A 25,698-nucleotide genomic window follows, 5' to 3' on the forward strand; every position below is an offset into this window, starting at 1 on the left:
ATAAAAATGTAAACATAATGTCAAACCTTTACTAAACTTATTCTCCTTTATATGCTCAACGTCAAAAATTGTGAGATTAACTAATTTGTAAAGTAATAAGACGATTGAACGTGTTTTATGCATGAGAGTTCGGTTCTTTAAAGAATCGGAGGTGTGCTAGCTCACTCTGAGAAGAGTTATGGCGCCTTGCCTGACGGAAGTTAATGTTTAAACGATTTGAAAACACAGTTACACTACTGGCCATTAAAACTGCTACACCAAGAAGAAATGCAGATGATAAACGGGTATTCATTGGACAAATATATTATACAAGAACTGACTTGTGATTACATTTTCACGCAATTTGGGTGCATAGATCCTGAGAAAGCAGTACCCAGAACAACCACCTCTGGCCGCAATAAAGGCCTTGATACGCCTGGGCATTGAGTCAAACACAGCTTGGATGGCGTGCACAGGTACAGCTGCCCATGCAACTTCAACACGATACCACAGTTCATCAAGAGTAGTGACTGGCGTATTGTGACGAGCCAGTTGCTCGGCCACCATTGACCAGACTTTTCAGTTGGTGAGAGATCTGGAGAATGTGCTGGCCAGTGCAGCAATCGAACTTTTTCTGTATCCAGAAAGCCCCGTACAGTACCTGCAACATGCGGTAGTGCATTATCTTGCAGGGATCGAATGAACGGTAGAGCCACGATCTGAAATGTAACGTCCATTGTACAAAGTGCCGTCAATGGGAACAAGAGGTCACCGAGACGTGTAACCAATGGCACCCCATACCATCACGCCTGGTGATACGCCAGTGTGGCTATTACGAATACACGCTTCCAATGTGCGTTCACCGTGATGTAGTCAAAGACGGATGCGACCATCATGATGCTGTAAACAGAACCTGGATTCATCCGAAAAAATCACGTTTTGCCATTCGTGCACCCAGGTTCGTCTTTGAGTACACCATCGCAGGTGCTCCTGTCTGTGATGCAGCGTCAAGGGTAATCGTAGCCATGGTCTCCGAGCTGATAGTCCGTGCTGCTGCAAACGTCGTCGAACTGTTCGTGCAGATGGTTGTTGTCTTGCAGACGTCCCAATCTGTTGACTCAGGGATCGAAACGTGGCTGCACAATCCGTTACCGCCATGCGCATAAGATGCCTGTAATCTCGACTGCCAGTGATACGAGGCCGTTGGGATCCAGCACGGCGTTCCGTATTACCCTCCTGAACCCACCGATTCCATATTGTGCTAACAGTCATTGGATCTCGACCAACGCGAGCAGCAATGTCGTGATACGATAAACCGCAATCGCGATAGGCTACAATCCGACCTCTATCAAAGTCGGAAACGTGATGGTACGCATTTCTCCTCCTTACACGAGGCATCATCACAACAACGTTTCACCGGGCAACTCCGGTCAACTGCTGTTTGTGTATGAGAAATCGGTTGGAAACTTTCCGCATGTCAGCACGTTGTAGGTGTCGCCACCGGCGCCAACCTTGAGTGAATGCTCTGAAAAGCTAATCATTTGCATATGACAGCATCTTCTTCCTGTGGGTTAAATTTCGCGTCTGTAGCACGTCATCCTCGTGGTGTAGCAATTTTAATGGCCAGTAGTGTATATACAACTTTTTTGTTTGCGAGTATGTAGTCATCCTGAACACGATTACGCCTGCTGACTATTGCTGACTGCCCAATAGCTGTGCCAGTGTTTAGAAGAGGTACGATGCAATGTTCATTCGAATATGCATGCATGCATACTTAATATTTACACAATCACTGCTATTTCTTATTTATTCTCGAATACTGGGCCCTATTATGACACAAATGGTACAAATGGCTCTGAGCACTACGGGACTTAACATCTGAGGTCATCAGTCCCCTAGAACTTAGGACTACTTAAGCCTAACTAACCTAAGGTCATCACTCACCTCCATGCCCGAGGCAGGATTCGAACCTGCGACCGTAGCGGTCGCGCGGTTCCACACTGTACCCTCGACTCAAATAAATATGTTCGTGGAAAGGAATATACGTAACGAGTGCAGGTTGTGACACATGGACGACGACGTATGGACGTTTGGGTCTGGCCGTGATTCGTGCACGGATGGCCGAAGCAGTTAAGACGACCGCTCGCTTAAAGTGGGAAATACGGGGTTCGAGTCCCGATCCAGCGCAAATTTTCATTGTTGTCATTCCAATTTACAGCCGAAGGTGGTGCATGTTAAAAACACATGTTTTGACAGAGCACAGGGAAAACTGTGCTACTGTGAAACTGTTGCATTCATTTGTTGCAAGTTTATGTGACAAACTCCTACGTTTTCATCACTTTTTTGGGAGTGATTATCACATTCACAAGAAAACCTAAATCGGGCAAGGTAGAAGAATCTTTTTACCCATTCGCCAAGTGTACAAGTTAGGTGGGTCGACAACATATTCCTGTCGTGTGACGCACATGCCGTCACCAGTGTCGTATAGAATATATAAGACGTGTTTTCCTGTGGAAGAATCGGTTGACCTATGACCTTGTGATCAAATGTTTTCGGTTCCCATTGGAGAGGCACGTCCTTTCGACTACTAATCGCGCGGTTTTGCGGTGCGGTCGCAAAACACAGACAATAAACTTATTACAGTGAACAGGGACGTCAATGAATGAACGGACAGATCATAACTTTGCGAAAATAAAGAAAGGGTAGACTTGAACCAAGGACCTCTCGTTTCGCAGCTGCTCACGCTAACCACGGGACCACGGTGGTCCTGAGCTCATATTATCCTTGATATTGCCTATCTTGCACATGGACTACTCAGTTTGTATGTTTTGGTTATTTTTTTCATAGTTCCACACAACTTCTTTCAGTTTTCTCGATTGATCTGTGTTCAGTTTTTCGAGGCCTATCCACTGTGCCAACTTATAACTAAATGTGAGGGCGGTGCGATGGGGAGGTTCCCTTGTCAGCCACAGTGCCGTAAATCTTCCTAGGCGCGGTTCTCACTGAGGCAGCACTATATGTTGCAGGAAAAGTGGCGCGGCGCGGCCGTTATCCATCCGACACTCGTGTTCCCTCAGGGGCGACAGAAGTAAAAAGACACAGAAGGCAGCAAGAGCCTCGCGTGTGGCGCGTCGCTGCCGCCCTCACTGCAAACGACTTATAAATATAACACGTAATTACTGAGGACTCGATGCAGGTAGTGCTCTCTTTCCAGCGTTAAAAACAATTTTGATATGTTACGACCCAAAATTCCCCAGACGTAAACTGACCAGCGAATACGTATTTTACTGAAGACTTTTCAAAATATGCGCTGTGTTTTGCTTAAATTCAAAGTATCACAATAACTACGGGCAGCAGCGGAAAGAAAACCAGTTCGTTATCAAGCTGTGATGCCAGGCTATACGACGGCAGAAACTCAGTTTATTTTACCGAATAATGATATACAGGACATAAAATCCCGTCTGAGGGCTGCGATCATTTTTATGTTAATAATTGACAACCAATGCTGTACAGTCGCAACAAAGTCTTGAGATGTTCAATCGACTCTTTTATTAGAACATGTTACGCGTTTCGGGATTACACCCATCTTCAGACTTAAACTTCAATAACGTATGTTATTCGACACTTTCTTTGAGTTGCCAAGGCTGTACGCCTGGTTGGTTAGGAAGGAGTTGAAGTCTGTTTTGTCTGAAGATGGGTGTAATCCCGAAACGCGTAACACGTTCTAATAAAAGAGTCAACTGAACATCTCAAGACTTTATTGCGATTGAACAGCATTGGTTGCCAATTATTTTACCGAATAATATCCTAAAGACCGACTCAGGAAGAGTGCGTAGCAGACACGGGCGAATCCGAAAACATGGTTTTTAATTTTTTGTGTGAAAAGTAAGAGATTTACTGACAAATTAACTACAGAGATGCTTCATGCAATAAAACTGTCTTTTTAGGCACATTAGATGGCTTGAAATTTCGCTCTACGTGTATCATACAAGACAAATTCGACATGTTGTGTGACCCAAAATGCACCAAATGTAAACTGGCCAACCAGCACTTCGTGTTGCACCGGCCAATACAACAGAGTATCGTAAGCGTGTTATATTGCTGTCGCCCCAGTTCGGATGGTGGTTATCGCTGAAACGACCGGTTTTCGGTTATACTGGTGTTTTCCATCTCCAATCTAACATGACTGTTAAAACCGCTCAAAATAACCGGTTTTTGAAATAACTGATGTTTCTGTTTTCTGTTGCTATTATTTGCAATAATAAATGCAGACATCGAAAAAAAAAACTGAAAAATTCTAGGACTGCCTCGGACTTTTGAATTATACGTTTCAGAATTCCTAGAAGCAAATTGTTAAATTAAATTGGCAAATAAAAGAAAAAAAAAACAAAAGAAATCTTCGTCCATATACTGTTTGTTGCATTTACTCTGAGGGTAAAACTTTGAACATAGCTGCTAAGGTTCAGTGACAGTGTCAGAATTATATTAGAACAAATAAGCCCTTGTTGCAACCCTTGTTCACTCAAGTACGAGCAGCCCTTAGCGGCTCGCCATCTTATTTACATCTATTCATGACGTCGCCTTTCCAGCGATTTTTAAAAAATGTGACTTGTAAGTACTGCATCTCTTTCCAGTCTGTACAAACTTTAATTTTATTAATGTATTATATACCTAATATGTTTTAGAACAGTTATTTTAATTCTGAAGACGACGCTCATAGTAGCGTCGAAACGTGGTCAATTTTGACTTAATATTTGTAGCCAAGGGCTTATTTGTCCTGATATACTCTGAAGGTAATGAGGGGTGGGGTACTACAAAAGAATTGGCAATATTGTCCTATGGATTCTAATTTTTTGAAATTCTACTCAAAAATCGTGTTGCAATCGAGGATCGTGCAACCACTTGCGCGTTACTTATAATCAATGCTAAAGAGTGAAACAGTTTGGAGAAATCTGTTCTTCGTGTTACGTTGTCCGTTTCCAAGGAATACAAACAGGTGCTCCACGCTCGGGTATTAGGCGGCTGCAGCGGACCAGAGCGAGTGACAAACAACCTGCGCGCAAAAGTTTAAAAGCTGTACTTTCAGAACGCCACAAAAGTGTCGTATCAGAGGTGTAGGCCTCGCGGGGTGGCCGCGTGGTTAGAGGCGCCATATCACTGATTGCGCAGCCCCTCCCGGAGAAGATTAGAGTCCTCCCTCGCTCATGGGTGTGTGTGTGTTTTTCTTAGCATCAGTTAGTTTAAGGTTCAAATGGTTCAAATGGCTCTGAGCACTATGGGACTCAACTGCTGTGGTCATCAGTCCCCTAGAACTTAAAACTACTTAAACCTAACTAACCTAAGGACATCACACAACACCCAGACATCACGAGGCAGAGAAAATCCCTGACCCCTACAGCTGTCCTGCCAGTGCGCTTTCTTTCTCCTTAAGACATGACTTCAAGTCAAAAATGTTTCCCTGTCAGGGCGCCTGGAATTGATACTATCCCTTGTCAGTGCCAGTTTTCCGTATGTCTTGTAGTTCTCGGGCAAGTCGTCTTCTGAGACTCCACAGGTACTTACGGCTGACCGTGTACGTTTACTCTCTTGTAAGATTTATTGTGAATGACCGGGCACAATTTGATCGCTACGGTCACAGGTTCGAATCCTGTCTCGGGCGTGGATGTGTGTAATGTCCTTAGGTTAGTTAGGTTTAAGTAGTTCTAAGTTGTAGGGAACTGATGACCTCAGATGTTAAGTCTCATAGTGCTCAGAGCCATCTGAACCATTTGAATCCCAATTTGATGATAATAGTACCTTCCATAAATATACCACTAGGAACAAAATCTGCCTCCATTGTCCACAATTTTACCTTACTCTTGCACGGAAAGGAACGAAGTATGTAACCATAAAAATTTTTGAACACCTCTTACATCTACATCTACATATATACTCCGCTAGCCACCAAGTGGTGTGTGGCGAAGGGCACAATTCGCACCAAAGTCATATTCCCCCCCCATCCCTTCTGTTCCACTCGCGGATCGCGCGAGGGAAAAACGACTGTATGAACGCCTCAGTACGAGCTCTTATTTCCCTGATCTTTGAGTGGTGATTTGAAAGTTGCTGGTAATAATACGTGCCCTACATCCTCGGTGAAGATCGGATTTCGGAATTTAGTGAGCAGCTCCTTCCGTTTAGCGCGCCGTCTATCTGCAAGTGCGTCCCACTTCAAACTTTCTGTGAGATTTGTAACGCTGTCGCGATGGCTAAATGTACCAGTCACGAATCTTTCCGCTCTTCTTTGGACCTTCTCAACCTCTTGAATCAGACCCAACTGGTAAGGGTCCCATACAGACGAACAATACTCTAAGACTGGACGAACTAACGTATTGTAGGCTATTTCTTTGTTGAAGGACTGCATCACTTCAGGATTCTACCATTAAACCGCAATCTAGAGTTCGCCTTACCCGTTACTTGTGTAATCTGATCATTCCAAATGGTTCAAATGGCTCTGAGCACTATGGGACTCAACTGCTGAGGTCATTAATCCCCTAGAACTTAGAACTAGTTAAACCTAACTAACCTAAGGACATCACAAACATCCAAGCCTGAGGCAGGATTCGAACCTGCGACCGTAGCGGTCTTGCGGTTCCAGACTGCAGCGCCTTTAACCGCACGGCCACTTCGGCCGGCTCTGATCATTCCATTTGCGATCATTTCGAATAGTCACACCCACATACTTCACGGATGTTACCGCTTCCAAAGACTGATCATTTATTTTGTACTCTTACATTAATGGGGATTTGCGCCTTGTTACACGCAGTAGGCTACACTTACTCCGTTGTTCATTAAAGGTGCTGGCAGCTAGCGAAAGTTTTAAAAGAAAATTGAAATCATTTCCGCTCGAGAACTCCTTGTACCATGTAGATGTATTTCTGTATAAGTGATATTTCCTTTGTTGTGGTACATTCATCAAATTTTTCTATAGCTCAAGAATCAAGAAATTAGTTATATAAATGGCTACCTCGAAGCCATTTTGTTGTCATGTTCTACATCACAGCAAGATGTTGCGTGCATGATCCAAGGAACAGGTGTAAACACAAAAGATATGTTAGCAGGCAGTTGAATGTGAAGAGGAGACTGTTAACGCTGTTTCTTGTGCACTGTTTGGACTTCAGAATTTATGTGAGTGCCATAGAAGTCAAGATTTTAAACACGGCTGAAACAGCAACTGTTGAAATTCTTCACGGTAAATGATGACAGCCAAAGCAGTTGCAGGATAAAGATGAGTTATTAAAATTCTTGACCACGGTTTCGGTATATCTAAATATACCTTCATCAGAAGTAAAATACCCTGAACAGGAAGACACTTTCATTAGCAAAAACTTAGCATCGGAAATGAGAAAGAAAAAAACACTATAGCTTAAGTAACTGTAAAATTACCAGAGTATTACAGGCACAAAAACGTTTAGTCACTTACTAAAATCACATCCTGCTATGGATATTCATAAAACAATTGTGCCAAAGGCGTCGTCAGTAGTTAAAACATCATCTCCATTTATACAACATGATTACGGACAGAGGGTCGATGTACTTCGCCTATGAACTATCGTGACGAGAGTGTGAAAACACTAGGGCAGACAGTTTCGCCGAGAGAGGGCACTTGTGCTATGTGCCAGACACACGCGCACATTAAAATCCATGGATACATATATATGCGCATGAAAACCATTAAAAGTTGTGCTAATTCAAACCTTCCGTCTTGATAAATAAAACATATCAGAACCATTTAAAAACATCTACGTAAAATAGAAAATATGAAACCAATTTACCTATGTCCTAGTGTCAAGCAGATGAAGCTTGCGCTACGGAACACAGAATTGTTACAGGTCAAAGCGATGCCGGCGAAGACAAATTAAAAAACGATATTTTACTATAATACACCATTCCACAGATTTGATCCGCGTCTATCGATCAACAGTTCTCTCGCCGACAGCAACAGCGTCACGTCAAGTAGCGTGATCGCGTGCGTCGCAAACGTCGCCCACGGCACGGACGCATTTTCGCGATTATGCGCAGCTAAGGGGAAGGGGTCGTTACCGCTGTTGCTCGAGTAAGTGGTCGCTCCAGCTCAGCCGAGTCGCGCACGAAAGCAAGGAAGGCGTCATGCGACGCTGGAAAAGTGTAACATTCAGTCCTACAGCAGTATAGCGAACTCCGCACGAATATACAGCGCTACTATAAATGAGTCAGTCGCTTTCAGAGTTCTAGATTTACCAAAGAGCTTCACGTACTGTACGGTTATAATTAAAGTGCACCTACTCACGGAGTTCCAGTGTGGACTGTAATTATCGTATGGCAGCGAAATTCGGCAGATATACTAATGCGTTAATGCGGAACCGATTTACGCCGAATTATAAAAAAAAGGCACTGTGAATGCAAGAAAGACATGCAGAAATGTTTCCACCTGCAATGGACTAGAAACGAGACGCAGTCAAAGAAGGTCAAACGAGTGAGACAGCCATATTGTTGATTTTACGCACATCAAAAAAAGTTTTACGTTACACCGGTTCCCAGAACTCCTGAAGATAAACGTCGACTGTGGATATTGTATCACAGACACACTCGCTTTGACGGTTCAGAGATGTAACTAAACCCGCCCAAAGATGTAAACAACCATGCATGAGTAGCGCCTATTAGACGGAGGGGGTCTAACAGCCGAAAAGTTCCAGTCATTGCACCAGGAGGGAGATACACGGCTCATGTTTTCTGTAATTCAACCGCGGTGCGATCGCGTCCGCATTGTTGCTTTGTGTCAGGAAGAGCTCTCAACAAGGGAAGTGTCCAGGCGTCTCGGAATGACCCAAAGCGATGTTGCTCGGACACGGAGGAGGTACAGAGAGACAGGAAGTGTCGATGACGTGCCTCGCTCAGGCCGCCCTAGGGCGCGAGTGCCTTTGCTAACAGCACCACATCGCTTGCAGCGCCTGTACCGGGCTGGTGAGCACGTCGGTTGGACCCTTTTTTTTTTTTGGTCATCAGTCTACTGACTGGTTTGATGCGGCCCGCCACGAATTCCTTTCCTGTGCTTCGTCTCAGAGTAGCACTTGCAACCTACGTCCTCAATTATTTGCTTGACGTATTGCAATCTCTGTCTTCCTCTACACTTTTTGCCCTCTACAACTCCCTCTAGTACCACGGAAGTCATTCCCTCATGTCTTAGCAGATGTCCTATCATCCTGTCCCTTCTCCTCAACAGTGTTTTCCACATATTCCTTTCCTCTCCGATTCTGCGCAGAACCTACTCATTCCTTACCTTATCAGTCCACCTAATTTTCAACATTCGTCTATAGCGCCACATCACATATGCTTCGATTCGCTTCTGTTCCGGTTTTGCCACAGTCCGTTTTTCACTACCATACAATGCTGTACTCCAGACGCACATCCTCAGAAATTTCTTCCTCAAATTAAGGCCGGTATTTGATATTAGTAGACTTCTCTTGGCCAGAAATGCCTTTTTTACCATAGCGAGTCTGCTTTTGATGTCCTCCTTGCTCCGTCCGTCATTGGTTATTTTACTGCCTATGTAGCAGAATTCCTTAACTTCATTGACTTCGTGACCATCAATCCTGATGTTAAGTTTCTCACTGTTCTCATTTCTACTACTTCTCATTACCTTTGTCTTTCTCCGATTTACTCTCAAACCATACTGTGTACTCATTAGACTGTTCATTCCGTTCAGCAGATCATTCAATTCTTCTTCACTTTCACTCAGGATAGCAATGTCATCAGCGAATCGTATCATTGATATCCTTTCACCTTGTATTTTAATTCCACTTCTGAACCTTTCTTTATTTCCATCATTGCTTCCTCGATGTACAGATTGAAGAGTAGGGGCGAAAGGCTACAGCCTTGTCCTACACCTTTCTTAATACGAGCACTTCGTTCTTGATCGTCCACTCTTATTATTCCCTCTTGGTTGTTGTACATATTGTATATGACCCGTCTCTCCCTATAGCTTACCCCTACTTTTTTCAGAATCTCGAACAGCTTGCACCATTTTATATTTGCGAACGCTTTTTCCAGGTCGACAAATCCTATGAAAGTGTCTTGATTTTTCTTTAGCCTTGCTTCCATTATTAGACGTAACGTCAGAATTGCCTCTCTCGTCCCTTTACTTTTCCTAAAGCCAAACTGATCGTCACCTAGCGCATTCTCAATTTTCTTTTCCATTCTTCTGTATATTATTCTTGTAAGCAGCTTCGATGCATGAGCTGTTAAGCTGATTGTGCGATAATTCTCGCACTTGTCAGCTCTTGCCGTCTTCGGAATTGTGTGGATGATGCTTTTCCGAAAGATGGTATGTCGCCAGACTCATATATTCTACACACCAACGTGAGTAGTCGTTTTGTTGCCACTTCCCCCAATGATTTTAGAAATTCTGATGGAATGTTATCTATCCCTTCTGCCTTATTTGTCCAAAGCTCTTTTAAATTCCGATTCTAATATTGGATCCCCTATCTCTTCTTAATCGACTCCTGTTTCTTCTTCTATCACATCAGACAAATCTTCACCCTCATAAAGGCTTTCAATGTATTCTTTCCACCTATCTGCTCTCTCCTCTGCATTTAACAGTGGAATTCCCGTTGCCCTCTTAATGTTACCACCGTTGCTTTTAATGTTACCAAAGGTTGTTTTGACTTTCCTGTATGCTGAGTCTGGTGTTGGACCCTAGACGATAGGAAAACCGTGTCCTGGTCACATGAGTCCCGATTTCAGCTGATAAGTGCTAATGGTAGGGTTCTCACGAATCTACCAACTGAAGGTCTCCTACCACTGTTCTCAATTTTGAGCATGGGCTATAACGTGGGAGCTGATCATTTGGCGCCAGCACACAATGGATGTGGACGCTGAGGACGTAATTAGCGCCCGTCCTAGAAATAGCAACACTATTCCTTTCATGAAGAAGCCTGATCTCTCTCTTCGTTTGCCCATGTCTGACGGTGCGTAAATGTTGGTAAGCTTCACTGGAAGTATTGTTGCAGCCATTCCACGTGACGATAATAAGTAGCTGACGTCCTCCAGTACTACGCCTTCCGTAAGTAGTATCGCTGTGCCGGTGCTGGTTTGTGAAGCTAGTGATATCTACACTACTGGCCATTAAAATTGCTACACCAAGAAGAAATGCAGATGATAAACGGCTATTCATTGGACAAAGATATTATACTAGAACTGACATGTGATTACATTTTCACGCAATTTGGGTGCATAGATCCTGAGAAACCAGTACCCAGAACAACCACCTCTGGTCGTAATAACGGCCTTGATACGCCTGGGCATTGAGTCAAACAGAGCTTGGATGGCGTGTACAGGTACAGATGGCCATGCAGCTTCAACACGCCACCGCAGTTCATCAAGAGTAGTGACAGGCGTATTGTGACGAGCCAGTTGCTCGGCCACCATTGACCAGACAATTGGTGAGAGATCTGGAGAATGTGCTGGACAGGGCAACAGTCGAACATTTTCTGTATCCAGAATGGCCCGTACAGGACCTGCAACATGCGATCGTGCATTATCCTGCTGAAATGTAGGGTTTCGCAGGGATCGAATGAAGGGTAGAACCACGGGTCGTAACACATCTGAAATGTAACGTCCACTGTTCAAAGTGCCGTCAATGCGAACAAGAGGCGACCGAGACGTGTAACCAATGGCACCCCATACCATCACGCCGGTGATACGCCAGTATGGCGATGACGAATACACGTTTCCAATGTGCGTTCACCGCGATGTCGCCATACACGGATGCCACCATCATGATGTTGTAAACAGAACCTGGATTCATCCGAAAAAAATGACGTTTTGCCATTCGTGCACCCAGGTTCGTTGTTGAGTACACCATCGCAGGCGCTCCTGTCTGTGATGCAGCGTCAAGGGTAATCGCAGCCACGGTCTCCGAGCTGATAGTCCATGCTGCTGCAGACGTCGTCGAACTGTTCGTGCAGATGGTTGTTGTCTTGCAAATGTCCCCAATCGGTTGACTCAGGGATCGAGACGTGGCTGCAAGATCCGTTACATCCATGTGGATAAGATACCTGTCATCTCGACTGCTAGTGATACGAGGCCGTTGGGATCCAGCACGGCGTTCCGTATTACCCTCCTGAACCCACCGATTCCATATTCTGCTGACAGTCATTGGATCTCGAGCAACGCGAGCAGCAATGTCGCGATACGATAAACCGTAATCGCGATAGGCTACAATCTGACCCTTATCAAAGTCGGAAACGTAACGGTACGCATTTGTCCTCCTTACACGAGGCATCACAACAACGTTTCACCAGGCAACGCCGGTCAACTGCTGTTTGTGTATGAGAAATCGGTTGGAGACTTTCCTCATGTCAGCACGTTATAGGGGTCGCCACCGGCGCCAACCTTGTGTGAATGCTCTGAAAAGCTAATCATTTGCATATCGCAGCATCTTCTTCCTGTCGTTTATATTTCGCGTCTGTAGCACGTCATCTTCGTGGTGTAGCAATTTTAATGGCCAGTAGTGTAGTTGCTGTAACCATAGAGGGACGGGAATTCGTCGACGGATACTTACAGTAAAAGAGCGGTGTGCAATCTGCCGCATGTGCTACATCTTTGAGTAACATCACCATGGTCCGTGATAGTATGGTATTAGTATTAATGGATACGACGAGGAACGACATTCGACGTCCAGCGTGTTGGGGACCGCGCTTGTTAGGCACACGTTGTACTTGTCGGTGCGGTCTCTGTCAGTGGTGTTTGTGAATCAGTTATGAAGTGGTCTCTCGGTGGTGTCGCCTCAACTGTGACACCCACGGTTGCAGGCGACTGGATTTTCCCCCTGCCATCAGTCCTGTTCTGCCAAGCCGCAGCTGTTATGGCCACGTCTTCCTACACTGCACCCACTTCTGGAACTTCCTGGGGTCCGCCTTATAGGTCTCGCTGGAGAGGGCAATCGCATTCGCTGGTGTAACGTCGGTCTTCGTCAGACACCCCAGTACTCTCTTGTGTCGTCATCGTCTGCCCATTTGCATTCATCTTCTCCTATACGAAGTTAGCAGTCGTCTGATGGCGTGCGACATATTTTCTTTCGCTGTTTTGGTAACTGTGCTGTCGTACTTACATATCCAGATCCGAATGCTATTTCCAAGTCCCGTTGTCTTGCATGTTGGGGACAGTAGTGGCCGTCGATACCACCAGCCAGCCGAATTCCATATTCGTTCCTGCGGCATCGAACTTCTGTTGCAACTGCTCAGCGGAGGTTTCCTCGCTTGACATTTGGGACGCATTGGCATCCACCTGTGTCGACTATGCCGTTTGATATTGGGGGAGCGTGCAAGGGAAATGCTTTCGGAAGGCAGTACCATACGTAAGAGGCGTGGATGCTGTCGTGGGTATGGGCACAGCTTCGCCCGTCGGTACCTGAATTATAATCCCTTGGACGCTCTGTGAGTGTACGTGGCTTTCCTTGCCACAACCCGAGCAGGTCTTGGGATGCCTGTCGTAAATAACTACCGCTCTGAAACAACCAATAAGAAGGTAAGACGGGATGCTCGATCTGAACTTACCTCACCCCGTTAAGAACGGGGTACGTTCAAAAGTGATCAATTTTTTGGCGGTACAGCTGAGTTCACGTCCAGATGGTTATAAATCAAAGCAGCCTGGAACATCTTCAAACAGGAAACATCTAACTCTGCTAAAAAGGACCGCAATTCACATATTAAACACTAAGATGTACCAGTAGGTAACCGTAAAAAATTAGCTGATTTTGTAAACTCATATTTCAGTAGTATTGCAAAAAAATTACAGCAGAAATTTCCAGATACGTATGATTTACCTACTCAGAACCAGCCAACAAACTCAATGGTGCTCTTGCCGACTACAGAAAGGGAAGTGGCACTAGCAGTACACCAACTAAAAATAAAACTTCATTAGGACTTGATGAAATCCCAGTCTGCGTAATTAAAGAATCTATAGACTCCACAAAGGGCCCATTTACAGACATAATTAATGAATCTTTCGAATCTGGATACTTTCCCGACTACCTAAAACAAGCAAAAGTTTTACCTATCCTTAAAAACGGAGATGTGGGAAATGTAGAGAACTACAGGCTGATTTCTATACTGTCTATCATTTCTAAAATAATAGAAATACTAGTCAAAAAGAGACTACTAAATGACCTGAATAAATATAACCTTCTTTCCAATGACCAATTTGGTTTTAGGCCCGGAAAAGGCACACAATCTGCTACAGTACAGTTCACTAAAGTAATTTTAGAAGCACTGGACAAAGGTGAAAATGTAAGTGGTATCTTTCTAGACTTGTCAAAGGCCTTTGATACAGTTGACAAAATCTTACTTCATAAATTAGGGCAAATAGGAACAAGAGATGTGACAAAGAAGTGGTTTAAATCAAACTTGGAAAACAGAGTTCAATGAGTTGAGATATCACAAGTTTCAAACAATTCCCTTGTAAAACACCTGTCTGACCCAGAACATGTGAATATAGGCGTCCCACAGGGAAGTGTATTAGGCCCAATATTGTTTCTTATATACATTAACGACTTCCCACAAAGTATCAGACATGGAGAAAAAATACTTTTTGCTGATGACAGCAACATAATAATAACAGGTGAAAATGCAACACAACTGTCAGAAAGAGCAAACGAGGCTCTCAGTGATGTCCACAACTGGTCATTAAAAAATAAAGTAACCCTAAATGTAAAGAAAACTAAGTATATTAACTTCCAATTGAACAAAAAACACAATGCCACTAGAATAAAAGTTAATAATAATGAATTAGAATGTGTAAAAAGTACCAAATTGTTGGGGATGAATGTAGACAGCCAACTGAAATGGACAAACCATGTCAACATTTTGGCAAAGAAATTATCCACAGCATGCTATGCTCTTAGAATCCTTGCACCGGTATGCAATAATACCTGTCTTAAAATAACATATTACGGATATCTACACTCAGTCCTCAGCTATGGGATCATGTTTTGGGGTACAAGTGCCAGTAACATACAAACTGTGTTCGAAGTACAAAAAAGAGCCATAAGGATAATAACAAACAGCAACATCAGGGCCCACTGTCTAGAATTATTTAGAAAGCTAGGCATTCTAACTGTTTCTTGTGAGTATATCTTTCAGAACATAATGTTCATTAAGAAAAATCTCAACACGTATAACATAAACAGCATAATACATGACCATGAAACAAGATCTTGTCACCATCTCCATCTAGATAGAAAGAACAAGGCAAAGACGCAAAAAAGTATATTTTATAATGGGATAAAACTGTATAACAAATTACCACAGGAAATTAAAGAAATAAATGAGCCCCTCACTTTCAGACAAAAGCTTCAAACCTTCTTAGTAAGTAAAAGTTGTTATACTGTAAAAGAATATCTAACATAGATGTAGATTATTAGCAACATTATCACCAAAATATGATGTAATTATAAATGTGTGTATGACTAGTTATAAAAACTACATAAAATATGAGAAATTTGTTTCATTGTAAATGTATGTTTGCTCATGTATTATAAACTGACGACATCCATACAATATATATTGTTCCTCGGGTGAATAAATAAATAAATAAAGCATCGACCAAAATGTCTTCCGGGACTTCAAAGGGAAGGCCAGACACCAAAATAGTGCAGAGTCGGGTGTCCCAAGTGATTGATTAACCTCATCCCCACACCGCCATCAGATTGTTTGAATTTTAGCTATTCTTATGGTCGCGTACAATTTTATCACATACTCCGTCGTTGATCAGTTTACGGTAAACCACGCTACTGGTGCTAGAGAGGTGGGTGATCAGGTCCTGTGGATGTATTCTGATCTCTTCCCGTATGAATCTTTCAATTTCGAAAGTTCAGGGTCTCGCAAATCCATTAGCGAAGCTGATCTTGATGGTTGACTTTACATATGACTGAGCCATTTGCGTCTATAGCGTACTTACTCGCGTGAGTACTCCGTGGCTTAGAAGTAAACAGCCGTCCGTGCCAGGAGGGGAACGACCACTCTGCTGCGGAGCTGGACTTTGGGGAACGTTAGCCTTGCGGAGAGAGAACCACTGTGTTTTATGCAGGACGAGGCGCCGCCCTCTGTTATGTGGGTCGTGCGGCAGTACTTCACCGCAACATTTCACTGGTGACGGATTGGTCGAGAACGTCTAGTGGCTTGGCCTCCTCGTTTGCCGGGCCTGACTCTATTGAATTTCTGGGTGTTGGGACATTTAAGGGCCGAACCCATCGCCAATGTGCAGAGAGTGTGACCAACGCATGTGCGCAATTCGAATACAGTATTTGAAGGAGTGCGTGATTTGCTGAGAAGGAGAAATGAAGGATGTGCCGGAACGCATGGTAACCATTTGCAGCACTGGATGTGGTGTCTAATTGCACGAAACAGACGTATGGCAATGACAGGAACGATTATACATATACAGGGTGGTCCATTGATAGTGACCGGGCCAAATATCTCACGAAATAAGCATCAAACGAAAAAACTACAAAGAACGAAACTCGTCTAGCTTGAATGGGGAAACCAGATGGCGTTATGGTTGGCCCGCTAGATGGCGCTGCCATAGGTCAAACGGATATCAATTGCGTTTTTTAAAACTAGGAACCCCCATTTTTTATTACATATTCGTGTAGTACGTAAATAAATATGAATGTTTCAGTTGAACCACTTTTTTCGCTTTGTGATAAATCGCGCTGTAATAGTCGCAAACGCATAAGTACGTGGTATCACGTAACATCCCGCCAGTGCGGACGGTATTTGCTTCGTGATACATTACCCGTGTTAAAATGGACCGTTTAACAATTGCGGAAAAGGTCGATATCGTGTTGATGTATGGCTATTGTGATCAAAAAGCCCAACGGGCGTGTGCTATGTATGCTGCTCGGTATCCTGGACGACACCACCCAAGTGTCCGGACCGTTCGCCGGATAGTTACGTTATTTAAGGAAACAGGAAGTGTTCAGCCACATGTGAAACGTCAGTCACGACCTGCAACAAATGATGATGTCCAAGTAGGTGTTTTAGCTGCTGTCGCGGCTAATCCGCGCATCAGTAGCAGACAAATTGCGCGAGAATCGGGAATCTCAAAAAGTCGGTGTTGAGAATGCTACATCAACATCGATTGCACCCGTACCATATTTCTATACACCAGGAATTCCATGGCGACGACTTTGAACGTCGTGTACAGTTCTACCACTGGGCACAAGAGAAATTACGGGACGATGACAGATTTTTTGCTCGCGTTCTATTTAGCGACGAAGCGTCATTCACCAACAGCGGTAACGTAAACCGGCATAATATGCACTATTGGGCAACGGAAAATCCACGATGGCTGCGATAAGTGGAACATCAGCGACCTTGGAGGGATAGTTGGCTTCCATTTTATCGATGGCAATCTAAATGGTGCAATGTATGCTGATTTCCTGCGTAATGTTCTACTGATGTTACTACAAGATGTTTCACTGCATGGCAGAATGGCGATGTACTTCCAACATGATGGATGTCCGGCACATAGCTCGCTTGTGGTTGAAGCGGTATTGAATAGCATATTTCATTACAGGTGGGTTGATCGTCGAAGCACCATACCGTAGCCCACACGTTCACCAGATCTGACGTCCCCGGCTTTCTCTCTGTGGGGAAAGTTGAAGGATATTTGCTATCGTGATCCACCGACAACGCCTGACAACATGCGTCAGCGCATTGTCAATGCATGTGCGAACATTACGGAAGGCGAACTACTTGCTGTTGAGAGGAATGTTGTTACACGTATTGCTAAATGCATTGAGCATTTATTCTATTAATGTGATATTTACAGGTAACCACGCTGTAACAGCATGTGTTCTCAGAAATGATAAGTTCACAAAGGTACATGTATCACATTGTAACAACCGAAATAAAATGTTCAAACGTACCTACGTTCTGTATTTTAATTTTAAAAAAACCTACCTGTTACCAACTCTTCGTCTAAAATTGTGAGCCATATGTTTGTTACTATTACAGTGCCATCTGTCACAAAGCGAAAAAAAGTGGTCGAATTAAAACATTCATATTTCTTTATGTACTACAAGAATATATAATAAAAATGGGGTTTCCTTTTTAAAAAAAGGCAGTTGATATCCGTTTGACCCATGGGAGTGCCATATAGCGGGCCAACCATAGCGCCATCGGGTTTCCCTCTTGAAGCTAGACAAGTTTCGTTGTTTGTAGTTTTTTCGTTTGACGCTTATTTCGTGAGATATTTGGCCTGGTGACGATCAAATGGCTCTGAGCACTATGGGACTTAACTGCTGTGGTCATCAGTCCCCTAGAACTTAGAACTACTTAAACCTAAGTAACCTAAGGACATCACACACATCCATGCCCTCGGCCGGATTCGAACCTGCGACCGTACCGGTCACGCGGTTCCAGACTGAAGCGCCTAGAACCTCACGGCCACACCGGCCGGCCCGGTCACGATCAAATGGTTCAAATGGCTCTGAGCACTATGGGACTTAACATCTATGGTCATCAGTCCCCTAGAACTTAGAACTACTTAAACCTAACTAAGGACATCACACAACACCCAGCCATCACGAGGCCGAGAAAATCCCTGGCCCCGCCGGGAATCGAACCCGGGAACCCGGGCGTGGGAAGCGAGAACGCTACCGCACGACCACGAGATGCGGGCCTGGTCACGATCAATGGAACACCCGGTATATACGAAAACAGGAAGAAAACCATGTTTTTAAGTTAGTTGCATGAGAGGGATTGAAAAATATGTATGTACATTGATGTTAAAATTAGTCATGAATACATGTCCTGTAAATTGACTCGTTCGTCATCATTTCGACAGAAAAAAATATTGTTCAAATGGCTCAGAGTGTTGCGTTGGCTGAAGAGCCAACACCGTGTTACTAGAGGAGGCCGAATTGCACGTGTTTTAGCTCACACAGGCTGGCGTGAGGAGGGAAGAACTATACTGGCGTGAGGTCTGGAACATGACAAGGAATTAGAATTCAGAAAGCGGACGCAATTAGTTTCATACTTAACTTTAATCCATTATGATGAACGTCGCTCTTGACGGTACATGATTCACAATATTATCTGTTCAGAAGACATAGCAACTGCATATGGCGCCTTCTAGGTCGTAGCAAATGACGTAGCTGAAGGCTATGCTAAACTGTCGTCTCTGCAAATGAGAGCGTATGTAGTCAGTGAATCATCGCTAGCAAATTCGGCTGTACAACTGGGGCGAGTGCTAGGGAGTCTCTCTAGACTAGACATGCCGTGCGGCGGCGCTCGGTCTGCAATCACTGATAGTGGCGACACGCGGGTCCGACGTATACTGACGGACCGCGGCCGATTTAAAGGCTACCACCTAGCAAGTGTGGTGTCTGGCGGTGACACCACACTGAGCACTAGGGGACTTAACTGCTGTGGTCATCAGTCCCCTAGAACTTAGAACTACTTAAACCTAACTAACGTAAGGACATCACATACATCCATGCTCGAGGCAGGATTCGAACCTGCGACCGTAGCGGTCGCGCGGTTCCATTTCGACAAAAACAAACGTTCGAATGATCTGTGGGAACATGTGACCGACTGACTTGAAAGCGGGTGGATGTTGTGTCAAGTCACGCATCGGCCAGTGCTGCGCTCGCTTTTTTTTTCGGTCGATTCCTTTACTGGCGGTGCTGGAGACGGAGTGTGCCACAGCGCGCGCGGCCGCGCCGAGCTACTCACCTAGGCACTTGGTGGAGCCGTCCGCCTGCCGCTCGGCGCGCATCTGGTACATGCAGACGCAGCGGCCCGCCCTGCAGACCGTCTTGTCCGTGGTGGCCAGGCACTGCTCGCTGAAGTCGCACGAGTCGTTCCAGGCGGCCGCTGGAACACGAGAGACAACAGGCTGCGGCTGGCACAACACACACACACACACACACAATAATGTCAAAAATATGTTAGATGTAAGAGTCAAAAAAGTTATACGTGTTTTCGAATGCTCGGCGAATTTTTACTTACGAAAAAGATGGGTCAAAGGATTTACATCAAATCTCGCTTGAAAACGGAATGAAGTGCAGCACCGCTTTCTCACTGTTGAGTGTGGCCTTTTGGAGACTCTACTGTGAGTAAGACAAGAGGCTATGATTAGTATAAATCAGGGCTTCCAAACCTGTGGTCCGCGCACCCCTTACGGGTCCGCTGGCTCTTTCTAGGGGGTCCGCGGCCACCTTTCACCAAATCGTGTAAAATAATGAGTAAAATTATTGAATAAAAATGTGAAAATCAAATTCATCACTGTTTTTTTTTTCGTGTGAAAAACATGTGTACTGTTACTTCAAGTCGTATTCCCAAGCAGCCTCTGCGGTTCCTAAGTGAGAACGTGTAATGTCTCTTGCAGCGGTCTCTCCGCGATATTTTCAGAAATTTTATAAATTATATAACTCAGTACGTATGTCGAAATATCTCTTCTTATCTTACCGATTCCTAAACTTTAATATACGATGATTATCAATGCAAAGTAGTTTCAAGCCCCATTATTCCTTGGAGCGTCCATTTACTCCATGCAATAGCTTCTCTGCTATCTGTTTTCTCTTATGAAAAGAATGAGGCAATGCTTACCGATTAGCCGTGAAAGAAGGAGGCTGTATATGTATGTATTGTTGAGCTAGTGGTCATCTTGGTTGGTTTGGGGAAGGAGACCAGACAGCGTGGTCATCGGTCTCATCGGATTAGGGAAGGATGGGGAAGGAAGTCGGCCGTGCCCTTTCAGAGGAACCATCCCGGCATTGGCCTGGAGTGATTTAGGGAAATCACGGAAAACCTAAATCAGGATGGCCGGACGCGGGATTGAACCGTCGTCCTCCCGAATGCGAGGACAGTGTTCGCCATCTTGATGAGATTTTGTATGAGAAGGAATTTAATACATGAACTAAACTAAAGTAAGTGTGTTCGCGTATTATTTAATTGATTATTACTGACAGTGTCTGCTTACTACGCTGTGTTGCACGGGATCAATGGGGAACGTCTGATTTACACTGAACGAACCTGCCGTTTTGTATGCTCAAGATATCCAGTTTATTACTTGTAATGAATAGGCTAACACGGTCTCACCAACAGATCTCCGGTCTTCCCCATGTGGTCACGGAAAGTTAATAATTATTGCAAATGTTTTCAGGAGATCGACTGACAATTTTCGTCGCACCGAGACTTCGACATTGCTTCACTGCCTTATGGAATTTAAGTTAAGCTCAATTTAATCAGGGTAGAACAGTATTGAACTGTGTGAATGTGATAAGCCTGCTTTGTGAATGAAAATTCTCTTAACATACGCATGTTTTTACTATCCTGATCAGTGAAGCTAAATCAGGCCGGTGTGAGAGAGGTTTTTTAAATTAGGAAACTTCCCACAAAAAAATATTAAAAACGTATACGCAGTTTAGGGCCGGAGAATGCGGCTTCTCTGATCGACTGTCTAGCAATAACACGGGGGTCGTTTGTGCCCCGGCTCACGATGCTAGATGCGCTGAAACCTTTTACGCATGCGCGGAGCGAGCTTTGTCGACCAATCACAGTGCTCGCTGGCACATATGCGGTACCAGGCATCATTAAATGTTAAACTTGCCATGTCACTACCTGCTTCATAAGTCGATTTTTCACCAGTTTATTACTTCTAATATGGATCGATGGCTGAAGTCAGGATCATTGAAGAAGGATGCAGTTTCTCCATCGCCTTCACAACAAGGGAAGTTTCCAGTTGAAATGAATGACGAGGGAGGACGACCGAAGGAAGACTTTACATACATTTGAACATTTTTCTTCGGATTTCACGAAAAACCACACCCACCCACCCACCCAACCCCCCCCTCCCACACACACACACACACACACACACACACACACACACACACATACGACTGTTACGAAATATGCATGCTCCTTACACTACAGTAGCCAAATAGTGGAAGTGAACAGACCATTAGCGGCAGCTTGTCAACAACGAACAGTTTGGACGTGACGTTGATTGCTCTTGGAGGAATTATCAAGTAATTTTAATCAGGCTATAGTGTGTTGAACAAACGGAGTAAATCCACTAGTAAGTGTCTGGATACAGTGGGAATTCAAATTGGGTCGTTAATTTCAAGTTGTTTTCATTCATCTCTAAACCAAAGACTATTGATACTTCGGGGGGGGGGGGGGGGGGGTAGGAGGAGGGGGGTCATTGGGAACATGGCACTTCCATTACGAAGCTTTCCGTTCCCATGGGTTTCGCTCTGAAATTTAAAGTTACTGTGCTCTTGACTGACTAGGGGTCCGCCATGGATTTTCGACTGAAGAACGGGTCCGCGAGCTGAAAAGGTTGGGAAGCCCTGGTATAAACGTTTCAAAGAGGGTTCAGAACACGGTGAAGACAACGACCACACTGGATGCCCAAGCACATTGGTGACAGTGTGGAACAAGTACAGAAAATGTTTCTGGAAAATCGCCGTATCACCATCAGAGAGGTTGCTGGTGATGACGACATATTCTTTGTCTCACGTCAAGCAATTTTTTCGGAGACGGTGTTCGACGACGTCACCCGGCAGACGTGTAGCACCAAAGTTTGTTCCGAGATAGTTGAATTTTGACCAAAAACAATGCCGCGTAGATATCTCTCAGCAACCGCTGTCATTTCTCGAAACCCAGAATCTACTCTGTAGGAATCAACATGTATTCCGGAAACAGCGATCGTGTGAGACCCAACTCAGATTTATTTGTTCATCAGACCCAGAAAATGTTAGCTACAGGCTCCCTGGTAGATGCCGTTTTCCTTGACTTCCGGAAAGCGTTCGATACAGTTCCGTACGGTCGCCTGATAAACAAAGTAAGAGCCTACGGAATATCAGACCAGCTCTGTGGCTGGATTCAAGAGTTTTTAGCAAACAGAACACACCATGTTGTTCTGAATGGAGAGACGTCTACAGACGTTAAAGTAACCTCTGGCGTGCCACAGGGGACTGTTATGGGACCATTACTATGTATATATATATATACATAGTGTCGGAAGTTCCATGCGGCTTTTCGCGGATGATGCTGTAGTATACAGAGAAGTCGCAGCATTAGAAAATTGCAGCGAAATGCAGGAAGGTCTGCAGCGGATAGGCACTTGGTGCAGGGAGTGGCAACTGACCCTTAACATAGACAAATGTAATGTACTGCGAATACATAGAAAGAAGGATCCTTTATTGTATGATTATATGATAGCGGAACAAACACTGGTAACAGTTACTTCTGTAAAATATCTGGGAGTATGCGTGCGGAACGATTTGAAGTGGAATGATCGTATAAAATTAATTGTTGGGTAGGCGGGTGCCAGGTTGAGATTCATTGGGAGAGTCCTTAGAAAATGTAGTCCATCAACAAAGGAGGTGGCTTACAAAACACTCGTTCGACCTATACTTGAGTATTGCTCATCAGTGTGGGATCGGTACCAGGTCGGGTTGACGGAGGAGATAGAGAAGATCCAAAGAAGAGCGGCGCTTTTTCGTCGCAGGGTTATTTGGTAAGCGTGATAGCGTTACGGAGATGTTTAGCAAACTCGAGTGGCAGACTCTGCAAGAGAGGCGCTCTGCATCGCGGTGTAGCTTGCTGTCCAGGTTTCGAGAGGGTGCGTTTGTGGATGAGGTATCGAATATATTGCTTCCCGCTACTTATACCTCCCGAGGAGATCTCGAATGTAAAATTTGAAAAATTCGAGCGCGCACGGAGGCTTTCCGGCAGTCGTTCTTCCCGCAAACCATACGCGACTGGAACAGGAAATGGAGGTAATGATAGTGGCACGTAAAGTGCCCTCCGCCACACACCATTGGGTGGCTTGCGGAGTAAAAATGTAGATGTAGATTCAGTCGGGGAGTGAAATTTACAGAAATCTTGCAAAGCCATTAATATTGTTAAGACCTCGGTCTGCAGTTTCGTATTTGGCGCTTATCAGTCCATACAAACACGATGTCTCAAATCGTTTGGTTCAAATTGAACACTTTGTGATAGAAGGTCCGCAACCGATCACACTGAGATAGGGAACCAATGGTCGGAAATACCGGGTGATTAGAAAGTCAGTATAAATTTGAAAACTCAATAAATCACGGAATAAGTTCAAAAATATCCGACAGATGGCGCTTCATCTTATCACAATAGCAATAATTAGCATAACAAAGTAAGACAAAGCAAAGATGATGGTCTTTACAGGAAATGCTCAATTTGTCCACCATCATTCCTCAAAAATAGCTGTAGTCGAGGAATAATGTTCACAACAGTACTGCACAGCATGTATGGAGTTATGGTGAGGCATTGACGTCGGATGTTGTCTTTCAGCATCCCTAGAGATGTCGGTCGATCACGATACACTTGCGACTTCAGGTAACCCCAAAGCCAATAATCGCACGGACTGAGGTCTGGGGACCTGGGAGGCCAAGCACGACGAAAATGGCGGCTGAGCACACGATCACCACCAAACGACGCGTGCAAGAGATCTTTCATGCGTCTAGCAATATGGGGTGGAGCGCCATCCTGAATAAACATCGTACGTTCCAGCAGGTGTTTATCAGCCAGGCTGGGGCTAATGCGATTCTGTAACATATGGGCGTACCTCTCACCCGTCACGGTAGCCGTTACTGACGTTTTGCTGTCCAGCGCCATCCGTCGGACATTTTGTGAACTTTGTTTCTTTTTGTTCTAATAAAACTCCATGTCATTCCAAGCATGTGTGTCAATTCTTACCTCTCTATCTACATTATTCCGTGGTTTATTAAGTTTTCAAATTTATACTGGCTTTTTGATCACCCTGTACATTTTACCGTCTTATGCACGTACGCAGCATTCACCACATCACAAGAGTGTAGCTCATAGTAATTGTTCAAAGTAACAACGCCAGTCTCAACGGTTGCCGGGCAACGGCTCATGAAGTTAGGCCGCGCTCTCTCAAAGATCCCTGGTATCTGTTTTACGAACAGACAGGCAGACTGGAACCTAGCAAGCAGGTCTTCATCCGTTTCTAAGCGGGTTTCATACACCAACGTCTCTACGTAACCCCAGAGGAGAAACTCCAGAGGTCTGAGATCCGGCGATGTCCCCTTGCAATTCAACGATAAGGATACGTGTTGTTGAGGTGCTCGCAGACATTAACATCGGTGTGGGCTGGTTCATCGTCGCGTTGAAAGCACATTTTCCCGCGAATAACAAGGAACTGTGGCAGCACATCTTGCAGTAGCAACAGGTAACGTGGAGCAGGCAAACGGGGAGGCTTTGAACACTTACTGCAAGCTGTGTTGTTATGCGGTGTACGTTGTGTACGTCCATAACACTATAAATACGCATGTCTGACCATTCGTTCTCTATCTCAATGTAATCGGCTGTCGACCCACTAACATATTCTTCAATTTGACCCCAAAATGTTTGGAAAACCTACATTACAAAAATGGATGTGTGTATCTACGCAGGGTGCTCCACATGTATTGCGACAAACTTCGAGGTGTTGTAGAGGACGTCTTGAGAAAGAAATCGAGCACAGAAACTGGTGTCCGGAAAAGTCATCAAACGACGCTACAGAGCTTCGAAGCTATAGACGCTGGCGCCTCCGCTAGACCACCCCTACGACAGCAAATGTGACTTTGCGCGCTGACGGATCGTAATCGGAACATCTCGAATGTTGTTTGTTATTCAGTGTTCGCGACGT

The 25,698-nt window shown here is 44.5% G+C and overlaps 1 protein-coding gene across 4 annotated transcripts in view; it reads right to left on the reverse strand.

The window, feature by feature from the left end:
• Positions 1-25,698, reverse strand: part of LOC126428105 (uncharacterized) — an 857,744-nt gene that overhangs the window by 147,124 nt on the left and 684,922 nt on the right. For all 4 annotated transcript variants that reach the window (XM_050090007.1, XM_050090006.1, XM_050090009.1 and 1 more), the window contains exon 3: positions 19,734-19,874. In XM_050090007.1, coding sequence (XP_049945964.1) covers positions 19,734-19,874 — 141 coding nt within the window. The remainder of the gene's footprint in view (positions 1-19,733; positions 19,875-25,698) is intronic.

Source organism: Schistocerca serialis, chromosome 12 (genome assembly GCF_023864345.2).
Source record: "Schistocerca serialis cubense isolate TAMUIC-IGC-003099 chromosome 12, iqSchSeri2.2, whole genome shotgun sequence".
Taxonomy (NCBI): domain Eukaryota; kingdom Metazoa; phylum Arthropoda; class Insecta; order Orthoptera; family Acrididae; genus Schistocerca; species Schistocerca serialis.